This window comes from Drosophila persimilis, unplaced genomic scaffold (assembly GCF_003286085.1).
Source record: "Drosophila persimilis strain 14011-0111.01,24,50 unplaced genomic scaffold, DperRS2 tig00000000-arrow-pilon, whole genome shotgun sequence".
NCBI lineage: Eukaryota > Metazoa > Arthropoda > Insecta > Diptera > Drosophilidae > Drosophila > Drosophila persimilis.
In genome coordinates this window covers 19,063,634-19,075,799 of record NW_020825288.1, presented here as the reverse complement: position 1 = coordinate 19,075,799, position 12,166 = coordinate 19,063,634, and the positions used below count along the sequence as shown (strand labels likewise).

Sequence of the window (12,166 nt, the reverse complement as noted above, 5' to 3'; positions counted from 1 at the left end):
TAAAATGAATAACTAATTATTACAAATTAAATTACTCATGCTTAAGGCAATTACCCACATAGCCATTCGGGCTTTCGGCCAGTTCAGCATGATAAATTAATAGATTCTGAACGACTCTTCTGTCTGTCTGTCTTGTTTAGCGCATTATTGTCAAAGACTATAAGAGCTAGAGCAAATAACTTTTATGTCCAGACTTTCCTGATATCCCACTGTGTTATCCGAGATCCTATCTAGTATTTCTTTTTTTCCTTGTTCTGGAATTGTTTTGAAGAGATTGATCTTAAAGGCGTATCATTTATGCTCTCATCTCTCATCAGTTATACAACTGATTTGTAGGTTGTTTTCATATTTTGATAATGTAAGTGAATTCATTATTAATAACATTGCATATTTAGCGAAGTGACTGTACACCGGCCACTTTGAAGGTATCCAGATTTGAACTCAGTTTATAGGGATCGGAGCGAGTCGACAAATCTCTCTGCTAATTTTCTCTACTCTCTACTATGCTAAATTTTCCATCTTTTCCTTGGTGAATACCCCTAATAGCCACTGTAGAATTTTGCTCTGGTGGACCAGAGCTGCTTGCGGCGGAGACGAGAAATCATAAAAAGGCGCGCCCGTTCTTCATCAATGTGAGATTGCGACTCTCAGTTTATTACCCTAAGCTATGCTGCAGCGAATGTTGCTCAACATCTTTATGTTGCTTCATTATTTTGGGCGAATGTAACTATGTTAGGCGGTAGATCTTAAAGACTTAAGATTTCATTCATTTCCTTTACAATTTGAACTAATTTATCTCAAATTTTCGACTGCATCGACCGCTGTACCGACATTCCGGCCGTCTTGAACGACCGCACGTCGATCTTCAATCCTCTGGTAGCTGTGCCAATTTATGAATTGGGCGCTTAATTACGCTCCCTCCTGTTCGCGCCTCGCCTCGCCTAGCTTCAAAAGCTTTTTTTAATATATACATACAGAGGTGAAAAATCATGAAAATCGTATATTAATTTGAGTCCGAAATAAAACAGCAATCGAAATTATGAGTGTTTTAAAGCGAACCAAATGCCAGAAAAGTTTTCGCATCAAACCTTTTCAAATCCACTGGTCGTTCGTTAGTTCGGAAAGTGGTCAACAAAAACTGGTCATGCTGCAACTTTTTGTTAAAGAAAATATAGAAATCAATTCTTAGTGGTAATTAACAGTTTTTTGGTCGGAAGTTGTTGTAGAATTGAGGAAAACCAGCCTACAATTGTACTTTATTACCACAATCCGAGCTCTAACACATATCCCCACTCAACACCTTTTTTTCGGCGAACTTCAACACCATTAAAATCTTCCTCATAATTATCGTCGTAATAGCACAGGCCCAAAACATAGAAATAAAACATAATTATGATCCGACCTGATCCACATTAAGAAATCTGCTAAATATGCCTATTTTTAATGATTCTGCGTTTTTGGTTAGATGCCACAGATTTTAGTACTTTGTGGGTCGGAAGAGGACGGGGTAAAATTTTGAAATACACTGGCAAACTTACAACTGAGGTTATAAACGTTTCTTTCTGGATGTTAGACATTTACTTCTTTCACAATACCCCTATCCTATTTGAGTATCGAGTTTTTAGTTGTACAATATGCTGATATCACCGAAGGATGAATAAATGTCGGCGATTCTTTTTTGGTCGGCATTTGGTTAAGTAGTAAAAATACCTTTGTTTTAGATGTTAGATATGCAGAAATTACGCATAAAAATTTGAAAAAAAAAATTTAGATACGTCCTTCTTAAATGCAAACGTTTCCACATTTTGAAACAGACCACATTTTTAATCAATTAATTTGGCGTAATTTAACTCAATATATTTATAGCAATAATTGATTCAAAACATTTTTTACAAGCTATGTTAATTTGTTTATTTCAGGAAATGAAAGCAAATATTACATCAACGAATCCAAGATTTACGGTTTCGGGTCTTACTCCAGGTACCCTGTATAAGCTATCTATATTTTCCTTTAATACAAAAGGCCGATCTGATCCTGAAATACTTAATGCGGCTATGCTCCGAATGCCAGAAAAGCAGCTAACATCAGAACAGAGTGAGCAACATTTTTTTTTTACTTAAGCTTGGCTTACCTTTGATATATTACAGTCCTCTATTTTGCTTGCTTATCAAAAAGATCTTTCAAATTTTTAAACAGACAGTAAAGTTCTTTAATTTCATATACACAAAAATAATATAATTTTAATAATCTTAGGTTAGTTTAGATTAAGTTGGTCGCTGGAAAGGCGTAGGAGCCTCCCCCTTCTCACTTGGGCCTTTTTTTTACATCGCACGTTAATCTGAAATGAGTCTATTTCAGAGGTGGTCTGAGTACCGAGCAAAGTTTGTCAGCCTAAGGTTCCGGAAGTGAGCTGGTCTCGGTAGTGAAAAAGAGAATACGGTATCCACGTACCTGTGGTCCGAGAAGAAGTGCTCTTCCAGGACCCTCCAGGATACGATGTTGCCATGTAACTCATGAGAGGCAAGTGCGAGGTCCAGGACCTCCTTGCGGTTTTTAATAATGAAGGTGGCATCACTCCCCCTATTTAATAGGACCATCTGAGTGGTCAGTAAATAGTTGAAAAGGTACTCACCCCTTTCGTTGGTGTCAGTGCTTCCCCACTGGCAGTGGTGTGCATTGGCGTAGCATCCTACGGTTAGGCCGGTGTCCTTGGCCTCGCAGTCTGTGATTAGCGCCCTGAGCGCCTGTGGAGGGGGAGCAGATTCATGGAGCAGATTCTCAGCGAGCACCCCTGGCCTTCGATGCTCACTGCTGTTTGGTCTTCATTGCTGAAATTTGGGAGCAAAAATAAGTGCAAATCTCTTTTTGCAAGGATGCAGGTGCGAGTTTTAACTGCGGTGTCAGCTACGTATAGCTTATAGTCAGGAGTACTCAGACCAGAGACCCTGTTTCCGAGGACCCAGGGCTCCTGAATGAGGACTATGTCGGCTCCACCCTTGGCTAGGTGGAGCAAGAGAGCAGCGCATGCTGCCTTACAATGGTGGAGGTTTATCTGCAGGAGTATCAGTGACATTCCTGAGGTTCACCTCCACCATTGTCCAGCTCCTCCCCGACCCCGATGTGCTTGAGATCCTCTAGTAAGATCGCTCAAGTCTGACACGTAACCATCTAGGATGTCATCCGACACCACTGATGTCACATCCGATACCGACACAGGCTTGTTCTCCATGCTACGGATCTCCGGGGGCTCTAGGTCTGGCTCGAACGTCGGTTGCATGCCCTTAGAGTCGGACTTGTACGGTACTACGACTACCTTCTTGTAGCCGTAGTCCACTGCGCCCTCCGTGTCGTGGAGAAGTCTAAAAGACTCGTCGTTCAGGACGAGGATGATTTGGCGCCTCTGCCCGTTGCTCTCCTCTACCTTGGCCACCTTCCAATCGGCTGTGGGAAGGTGGGGGTTGCAGACCTGCAGAATCCGGAGAATCTTATCCGGCTCTGCAGGCTTCGCCGAGACCCACGGTCTGGCCCTCGGCTTGCTGGGGATGTCCTCCCACTTCACGGCCTCCAGCTGGGCTTCTGGGAAGACCTCCTTGAGCGATGCAACCACCTTCGCGTAGAGGGCCGCCGAACGAGCATCTTGGCAGGCGATGTCTTTCGCCCTGCCTTGGAGCCACCCGGCGTCTTCACACTTGGGCGGTGGTCCTCCATTTTCCTCCAACTCCTGGAGGAAGCGGTCTTGGAGCTCGTTTTCCACGAGGTGCCATTTTTCCCAAGGAATCTGCCCGTCTTTAGAGCCCCTATCTAGGACTCCAATCAGGGTTTTTCCTCTCGCCACCTCGGCAAACGAGCGGTTGTTCGGTGTTTTCGTCCTCTTGGCCTGTTGGACTTGTGTGGCGTTGTCAAGTGGTCCCCGGTCGCAAGGGGTCAGCCAGCCGATATCGCTTTGCATGGCTGCCACCCCGGTAACCGGGTCGCCCATGGGGCCCCCCGACGTGGATTGGCCCGATTGGCTTTTCGGTCCTCTCCTCGCAGCGCCTGCTGCCTCGAGACGTTAGACAGACTTAGTCCCCTTCCCCGTCTTTTTGGGCACTGGTGTCCCAGATGCGTTTGTATAGGGATGGTCTTTTCTCTCCGGCACTTTAGGAGAAGTGCCGAGCTCCTTTGCTGTGTTTTTTGTTTGTATATTTAGATTTGTCATATTTGGTCCCACGAGTAGGCGAGAAGGGTTTAGTCGCCCGGGGCATAGCCCGAGTGCCCCGGGAAGCCTTATTAAAACTGGAGGTCGACAGGTATCCAGAGTCCGCATATAAGCGACCGAGCACCCCCTCGGCCATGCATCCCTCGGCATATGACAGTGTCACCTTGGATTGGGGTTATTTCACTGAGAGTTTTCTTCTCTCCGCCCGACTACAATTAGCCAGCATACTGTCAGAGACATGACCATACCAGGACCTGTTTCCAGCCGCCCTCACGGGGAGAGTATAGTCGCACTTCCGACGGTGTGTACAGTTACGGCGGGTGCCGGTTCGCTCGTGCCCTCCTATGACGCGGAGCACAGTCGCTTTGGAACCAGGGCAAGCCATGAACCCGATGTTCATGTGCCATGTGCCCCGTTCCGAGTCTACAGTTGTGACGAGCCGACCCGACATCCGTTTATCCCCCTGTAGCACCCGAAGGCTGACGGCTCTAGGTCTGTTTGACTCTAGGTCTCAAACTAATTTTATCACTTATGGCTTAGCACAGCGCTTACAGATCCGTGGGGAGGAGTCGTGCATCAACAAGTGAAGAAAATAATTTCTGGATTTTAAGGTCCATCAGTCTGATCATTATCAGTCTGATCAATCTTTTAACGTGACTGACTGACAAATCCCGCAGAACTTACCACTTGCAGACCCATATTTATTCAAGCCACCTAAGATAGATATGTTGATTCTTTCGAACTTTTATCTGTTGGTCAAATTAGACAAGGTCCTGACTCTACAACACTGCTGAAAATGCTTCGCGGCTGGATTGTGTCGGGCAAATACACTCCAAAGGTGACTGTCACCCAAGAAACGAGGAACTGTTTGAGTTGTCTAGAAGAGTCAGTACATATCAGTTTTTATCGAAAACAATCTACAAAAGTTTTGGTCTTCTAAAAAGTCTGACACGTCACTTATGGGTCTCCGAGCCACAAAATGGAACATATTATCGGTGACATCAAAGCTGTTTGCCCCCTAGTCTTGTCCTTTAGTAATTAAGGCAAAGGTCCTAATGCAGGAGCTTTGGCTGAACATGCTATTTTGGGATGAGTCAATTCCAATGAACTTGGGAACAGCATGGAACCTTTTAAAAAAATCCTTGGGTCAGTTGGAGAAGATTACCATACCTCGATTTATGCATGCTGATCCCATGTCACCGATTCAAGTACATGCCTTTGCAGACGCCTCCATGAGAGTCACTGGAGCGTGCGTCTATATACGTAGCAGAACTGTAGAAGGTTTCAAAATCAGAAGAGTTTTTCTAAAATGAAGAACCGAAAACTTTTGGTGCCTGTAGTTTGAAATTTATTGGGCGGGACGAAAAAATGTGTGCGCTCGATTTTCTTCAAATTCAAAGTATATTTTTTGAGAATTTAATCTCTTAGTCTATCTAACCTTCGGTGGCAAACGGGCAGATTTCGCTAGGAGCGAGAGAGCGAGATTTTATTACAAAATTACACTAGACTTCATAACTACGATTTCAAGGATTAACAATTTAAAAAATATTCAACTATTCCATGCAAAATCACGGATAAAATTGTATGTCTTGGGCAGGTCAAGGCATATTTTCTGGGTATATATTTATTATATTTGATTGATATTGTATAATATTTTATCAAGTAAATATTCGAGTAAATATATAAGTAAAGAAGTAATTTTATCAACATAATAGTAATATACTCTAAATAACAAATCGAACAATTTCATGCTTTTTTTTAACTTTAAGCTAATAATCTTCGTGCGGAGCTTTTATTCTCGCCAGTTGTATCGCTAACAATTGGATTAACCTTAGCTGTACTGGTCGCCATACTAGCGATTATACTCGCTCTACGAATACCATGCACAGCTTCATCCAGAAGGCGTCAGAAAGAACTGTCTAATGAGAATATATCAAGAGGTGAATCTCCAGGACCAAGCGATAAAAGTTCTGCAAGTAAGGATCTAGAGGATTATGATGAAAAAAATCCCGATGTTGTACCGGAAACTATTGATTCAGATGATCAGGTAAGAGTCGAGTCATTTAAGTATTAATTATATCTAGAGAAATCGGTTCGATCACTAACCATACAGTATATAGATGTGGCAGTTCATTCAACGAACATGTTGCACATCGATGGGAGTCTCACACCCGCATCCCAGTCAAGGCCCGCAGAGCAAAGAGTAAGAAGTTTTTGTACTTTGTACGGAGGGCACCATACACAGGAGCCGTATTCTAAGATCGGACGAACTAGCGAGGTATAGAGAGTCTTTGTTATATAGGGGTCGTCAAATTCCTTTGACCACCTCTTTATAAACCCAAGCACGCCCATGGCCTTATTTACCATGGTTGAAATGTGTTCAGAAAACTTTAACTTGGGGTCTAACATAACCCCAAGATCATCCACCAGGGTATTTCTCTCAAGAGAACCACCAAATAGTGTATAGGGAGCCAACAAGGTGCTAGAACGATGAAATGTCATAACTTTTTCGAGGCATTAAGGTGTAACAAGTTAGCACAACAGCATGACTGAAAGTTATTGAGATCAGATTGCGAGAATGAAATGAAATGTCCTTATACTGGATACATAGTTTAACATCGTCCGCATACATAATCCATCTCAGGAGGTTGGGCGGAAACCCTAAAGGGTCAAGTTTATGCGATAAAGGAATGGTTTACAGAGTCGAATGCTTTACTAAAGTCGGTGTAAATAACATCCGTCTGTAAGTTACCTTGAAAGCCTTTAATAATGAAAGAGGTAAACTCTAACAAGTTCGTGGTGGTTGATCGCCGCCTTATAAATCCATGCTGAGCGGGAGATATAAGTGACTTGCAGAGATCTTGCAAGTGCGGAGTTAATACCTTCTCAAACATTTTAGGAATAGCGGATAGTTTTGCTATACCTCTATAATTTTTTGCGTCAGACTTGCAACCTTTTTTATGGAGAGGAATTATAAACGATTCCTTCCAGATCGGGGGGAAGCAAGAAGAATCGATGGACAGGGTGAATAGTTTAAGCAAGGGTCCACACAGAACCTCGGCGCAGTACCTGAGTACACAACCTGGAACCCCGTCTGGACCCGGTGACGCACCGACTTAACCAGTCGAAGATCATGAAGTTAAGAACATTCATTTAACAAGGGACTGAAAATGCCGTTCGACCTAGGTAAACCGTATGGGTACGGATGACCAGAGTAGCTTTCCTCAGAATAGGTGGTTTGGAAAAATTGGGCAAAAAGATCGGCAATTGCCTGATCATTATTTGCCGACGTATTACGAAATGACAGCGAGGATGGGTGTGCGGACATTCTACGCTTACTGTTTACGAAGCAGTAAAACTGTTTAGGGCCCTGAGAAAAACGTATCCTGCTATCCTTATAGCATTGTGCATTAAGAACTGCAAAGTTTGACGACGTTTACCGAAGACCAAACAATACCTGGCAAAATGAAGCCACGAAGAACTATGGTCTGGAACTATGGAACATATGATCCCTATCTGCTAGCGAGGAGATATCCGAAGAAGTTGGAATATACAAGCAAATAATGAAGTAATGAAGTCAATTGTACACACAAGAACTCCAGGTCATTTTGAACCTAGACTTTTAAATGTTCAGACGTGAAGTTTAAGTCCACTGCAATGAGAACAAAACCTGCACATAGAGACGAACGGTCCTTTCTAAATATTGTGTACCTACACTTAAAGGAAGCTGTCTTTCTGACAACGGTCAGCTCTTTGCAGCCCTTACGCGTCTGCCTCATGAATTTGAGCATGTCGGTCAAACCATTTCGTTTCGCGATAGCATCACACACACGAGGGTTTTCAGGCCTGATTTTTAGTGCACTGCGCTATTGCAGAGCCAGCAAGGGATCATAAGTTATATCCTTTTTGCATTTTTTTTTGACACAGACCATGGCGTTTGTTAAAAATGTAATCGATACTATTGTTTGAATAAGCAACAATTATCTGGCAACACTTTTTTTTTCGTGCTCATAATGTATATACCACTTTACTCTCAAATAAACGTTTAACCGTACCACTACGTGTCTCTTGTAACAGCTCCGTTTTATATATCGCTTATATATAGAACGGTAAACTAAATCGGTAAAATTATATCCAACAGCGTTTTTACAATTAGAAATTTTTAAAAAGAACAAAAAAAAAGTAAAATTTTAAGCCAAATATCTATCAGATTATTAAGACTGATATGACAGCGGTTAAAACGAGAGCTAATAAAAGAAAAAAGTTTCGTGAGCGAGTTTTGAGTAATAGGGAGAGAACGATAAACACGAAGAGCTACGACAAGAGAGCGGGCTATATGTTATTTGAGAGCGTAGTTACAAAAAACAACAAAACAAACACACTACTAACCGACGTACGAAATATATAATTAATTCGGCAAAACACCAGCGTAGCTCAAAACAACAATATGTCTAGTCACTACGAAAGAGAACGAACGAGTTGCCTCCCATAGTTTGAAATAGGCTCCGAACCAGTAATATGAAAACAAAGAAGATCGTATTTTTCCAGAGGAGACTTTAACCCTCATCAACGCCCGAGCCCTATATAGCGAGATCGACAGTGACAACAGCAGTAATGAAAGCGGAATTAAATCGTTCAGAAATGTACGCACACGTACATTTTTACTTTTTAATGCATGCAAACGTATTTAAAAATTGTTTGCTGATTTACACATTGCACGCTGAATACCCTAATGACAATTATTCGACTGTCAAGTCATGTCTGAAATATATTATGTATTTACTTATGTATATCTGCTCATTATAATCGTATATGTACTCTATAATATCTTTAACAAAAATGAGTATACACATAAAGTGGTTAACAAATGTATGAGCGTTGCTCATCCTACTATTGTATTGCCGTTGCAAAGGCCCTTTTTCAAAACCAGCTACTAGTTATGAAAAGTTTACATTTTGTCGCATAGTGCTAATAGTGCTATTACTACACACTGGAAAGATATTTAAATTAATTATTTAATATATCGGGAACATAAGGAAATATTTAATCATCACAATCATTCTAGCCCGACAGTACAAGGAACAGACAACAGATTTCAACAATCCATACTGACCACAGTCCTAGTAGAGGAATTTCTTTAAATGAGCCGCAACATATAACAGCTGCTGAAATGACATTACGCACTTCCCACGGCATGGGCTATTGTACTTTACGCAGTGGAGTGCATAGCCCAGTACAGGCTATGGCTGGAGAAATCTCAATTGTAAGTACATATTTTTTTTAAGCAAGTAGAACAAATCATCTCTGTTAAGCTATTAAGCGCTTTTAATAAATATTGCGAGTTCTGTATTTAATGAAAGTCGAGAGTTCGCATGTAATTCACAATTTATTAGCATATGTAAACCGACTTATCGCGTATGTACATATGTAGGTAATTGGGCGAACGATTGATGCGAGGATGTTAATCTAATAGCTGCGACGATTAGCTCACGACCGAAAAAAGCCAGGGCTGACGGGCCAAATGTTTGGGCCCTATGGAGCAAGCTTAGACGCGAACGAGAGAGTAGGATAGCCCGAGAGCGTTAGAGCTGCTCGGGACTGCTGCTAAGCAGAGTACGACAGATTTATATGGACGTTGACATGCAATGTTTGCATCTTACAAGAGGCGATGCAATTATTGCACCGTCAAGTAGCAAAACGCAGCCCAGAACCGACCGAGAAGCGCTGCCGCATGACGCGCGGTGCGTAGCCGAACAAAATGCGTATGTTAAGAAACTAAACATGCATTCAAAATACATTTACGAATACCACTACAATTACTAATTACTAGAAAGGTGAGTGAGGATTAGCAATTTAATAAGAGGAAGAGAATAAGTGGTGGATATAATATGATAGAGGCAATATAAAGAGAATTCCTCCGGTTTGTAGAAAAACGGCCCACAAAAGTCCACGCCTGTGATCTCAAAGGTATGAGAGCCGTCGAGCCGCTCCTTTGGAAGATCTGCAATAAAATGCTCCAATATCCTGGGCTTCAGTCGAAAGATCAAGATTGGATCGAGATCCAACGAAGAGTTTTTCAGTTGACCATCTACCCTGAGAAGTCCAAAGTGATGGCGAAAATGGCGACAATAATGCAATTGAGCTCGATAAGGAGTGTGCTCCCCTTGCCCGCAGTGACTTCATGTCCTCCCATAGCTGAGTACGCTGGACTAGTCGCAGCAATACCTGGGTTCCATGTTCAATGTCTGAGACAGTGAGTCCGGGGCGCCGAATTCGGTTACAAAACTTGTGAATGCATCCGAAAACGCGTTACAAGGAAGCAAATGAATTCGCATACTTGGAATCAGAAACCATGTATATGTAGGGCGATTTACCCAGAAGAGCCTTCCGGCGAAGTTCAAGGGCTGGCTTATCAGGTAGCAAGGTGGGTGGCCAGGGGGACGAAACACTCAAAGGCAGCGGCAGAGGCAGACCAAAACTGATAAGAACTGGACTAAGACCGGGAAGACCGGGAAAACAGCATAATTATGTAAATTTATTAAACTGTGAAGAGACCGTGGAAGAAGCCATGGCGAGTGATAACAACAGTGAATGGTGGACAGCTATACTAGAGGAGTACAACGCGCTGATGAGAAATGAGACATGGGAGCGAGCGCAATTGCCGTCTGGCCAAAAAGCAATTGGATGTCGCTGGGTGTACGCAATCAAGCACGATGCAAATGGAAGAGTGGAACGTTACAAGGCTAGACTTGTTGCCAAAGGATACTCAAAGTCTTAAAAAACACTGCTTTTTTTGAATACGTGTAGAAAATAATGCCGAAGTGCTAGATTTAATTAGGCTTAAGTTAAAGCTTGAAATCGTCCCCAGTTAAGACGCTGGGTGGTGGTTAAACTGTTCTTTTGTGGTACGGATTCACGCTCCTATGCCATCTCATCTTAATGCTTTTGCAGTTATATAATATAATATAGTTGGCGAAGCATTCATTTTGGTGTTGTTCCGAATAACTCCTAGCTATTTTAGTGGAATAAGGTAGAACTGTGATGACCTCCACGTTCTCGTCCTACTTGATCCTCTAGTTATTATAGATTATTAAGTACTCATTACTTATTATATTCTTATCTTAAAACTCTAAACAATAAAAACATTCTAAAACATATTTTTTTATTTTATTTCAGAACGTTACTCCACATGTATATTCAAGCTCAATTTCCCAATGTACACTACCTCGCCAGTCGTTGCACAATGCTTGGCCAAAGTATAATTGCAACATAAGCGGAATTAGACCAACATCAACGTTTCATCAACTTTCTTTTCCACAATCAAGAGTGCATAGCCATAACCATTCACAATCATTGCTTGGACATTCAACTGCATCATCTTTAGCTTCGAATAGCTCTATTCCTTCGCCATCAAATGTTTTACCTCAGCCACAAGGAAGAACAATACCCTTGCATCATATAAACCAATCTCAAAGCGGTAGAGTCTGTATAGGACTCGGCAGCGATGAAATTCACTCAGTTGAACAAAATCTTTCCGATGACGAGGTTACCGTCCAAACTCCATTAATGATTAAACGCGACAGCACTGTATGACTATAGAAATTCCACAGGGTGGTCGACACTCCCCTGTGATTACATTATTAATATTCTCTGTATCCTGAATTTCAAACTCTTAGAATAAACTTTTATACTTTATTATTGAAACAGTATTTTTCATAGTTAAATTATTTTGCGGTTGAATGTAATGTAATTTATTAAGATGCCAAGCTTTTTTGACAACTATTTACTTCGAAATTGAATAAAACGATTAGGGTCGAACGCAATAATGTTTATTTATACCGAAGGCTTAGCTGAAGATTGCTTGCTTGTTTACCCGGCCAGTTAAACCTTAATACGCGAGATCGATATGCAACCAATGCGGTGAGAGATTAGCATAGAACTAATTTTGATGATAGCAGATCAAAACAA

General features: G+C 41.8%; 1 protein-coding gene across 1 annotated transcript in view; it reads left to right on the top strand.

The window, feature by feature from the left end:
* The window catches only part of LOC6591694 (protein turtle), a 40,102-nt gene extending 28,209 nt beyond the window's left edge, over positions 1 to 11,893 (top strand). Inside the window, exons 13-16 of the mRNA XM_002016750.2 lie at positions 1,920 to 2,094; positions 5,968 to 6,245; positions 9,264 to 9,461; positions 11,375 to 11,893. Coding sequence (XP_002016786.2) covers positions 1,920 to 2,094; positions 5,968 to 6,245; positions 9,264 to 9,461; positions 11,375 to 11,791 — 1,068 coding nt within the window. The 3' untranslated portion in view covers positions 11,792 to 11,893. The remainder of the gene's footprint in view (positions 1 to 1,919; positions 2,095 to 5,967; positions 6,246 to 9,263; positions 9,462 to 11,374) is intronic.
* Positions 11,894 to 12,166: the final 273 nt, after the last annotated feature.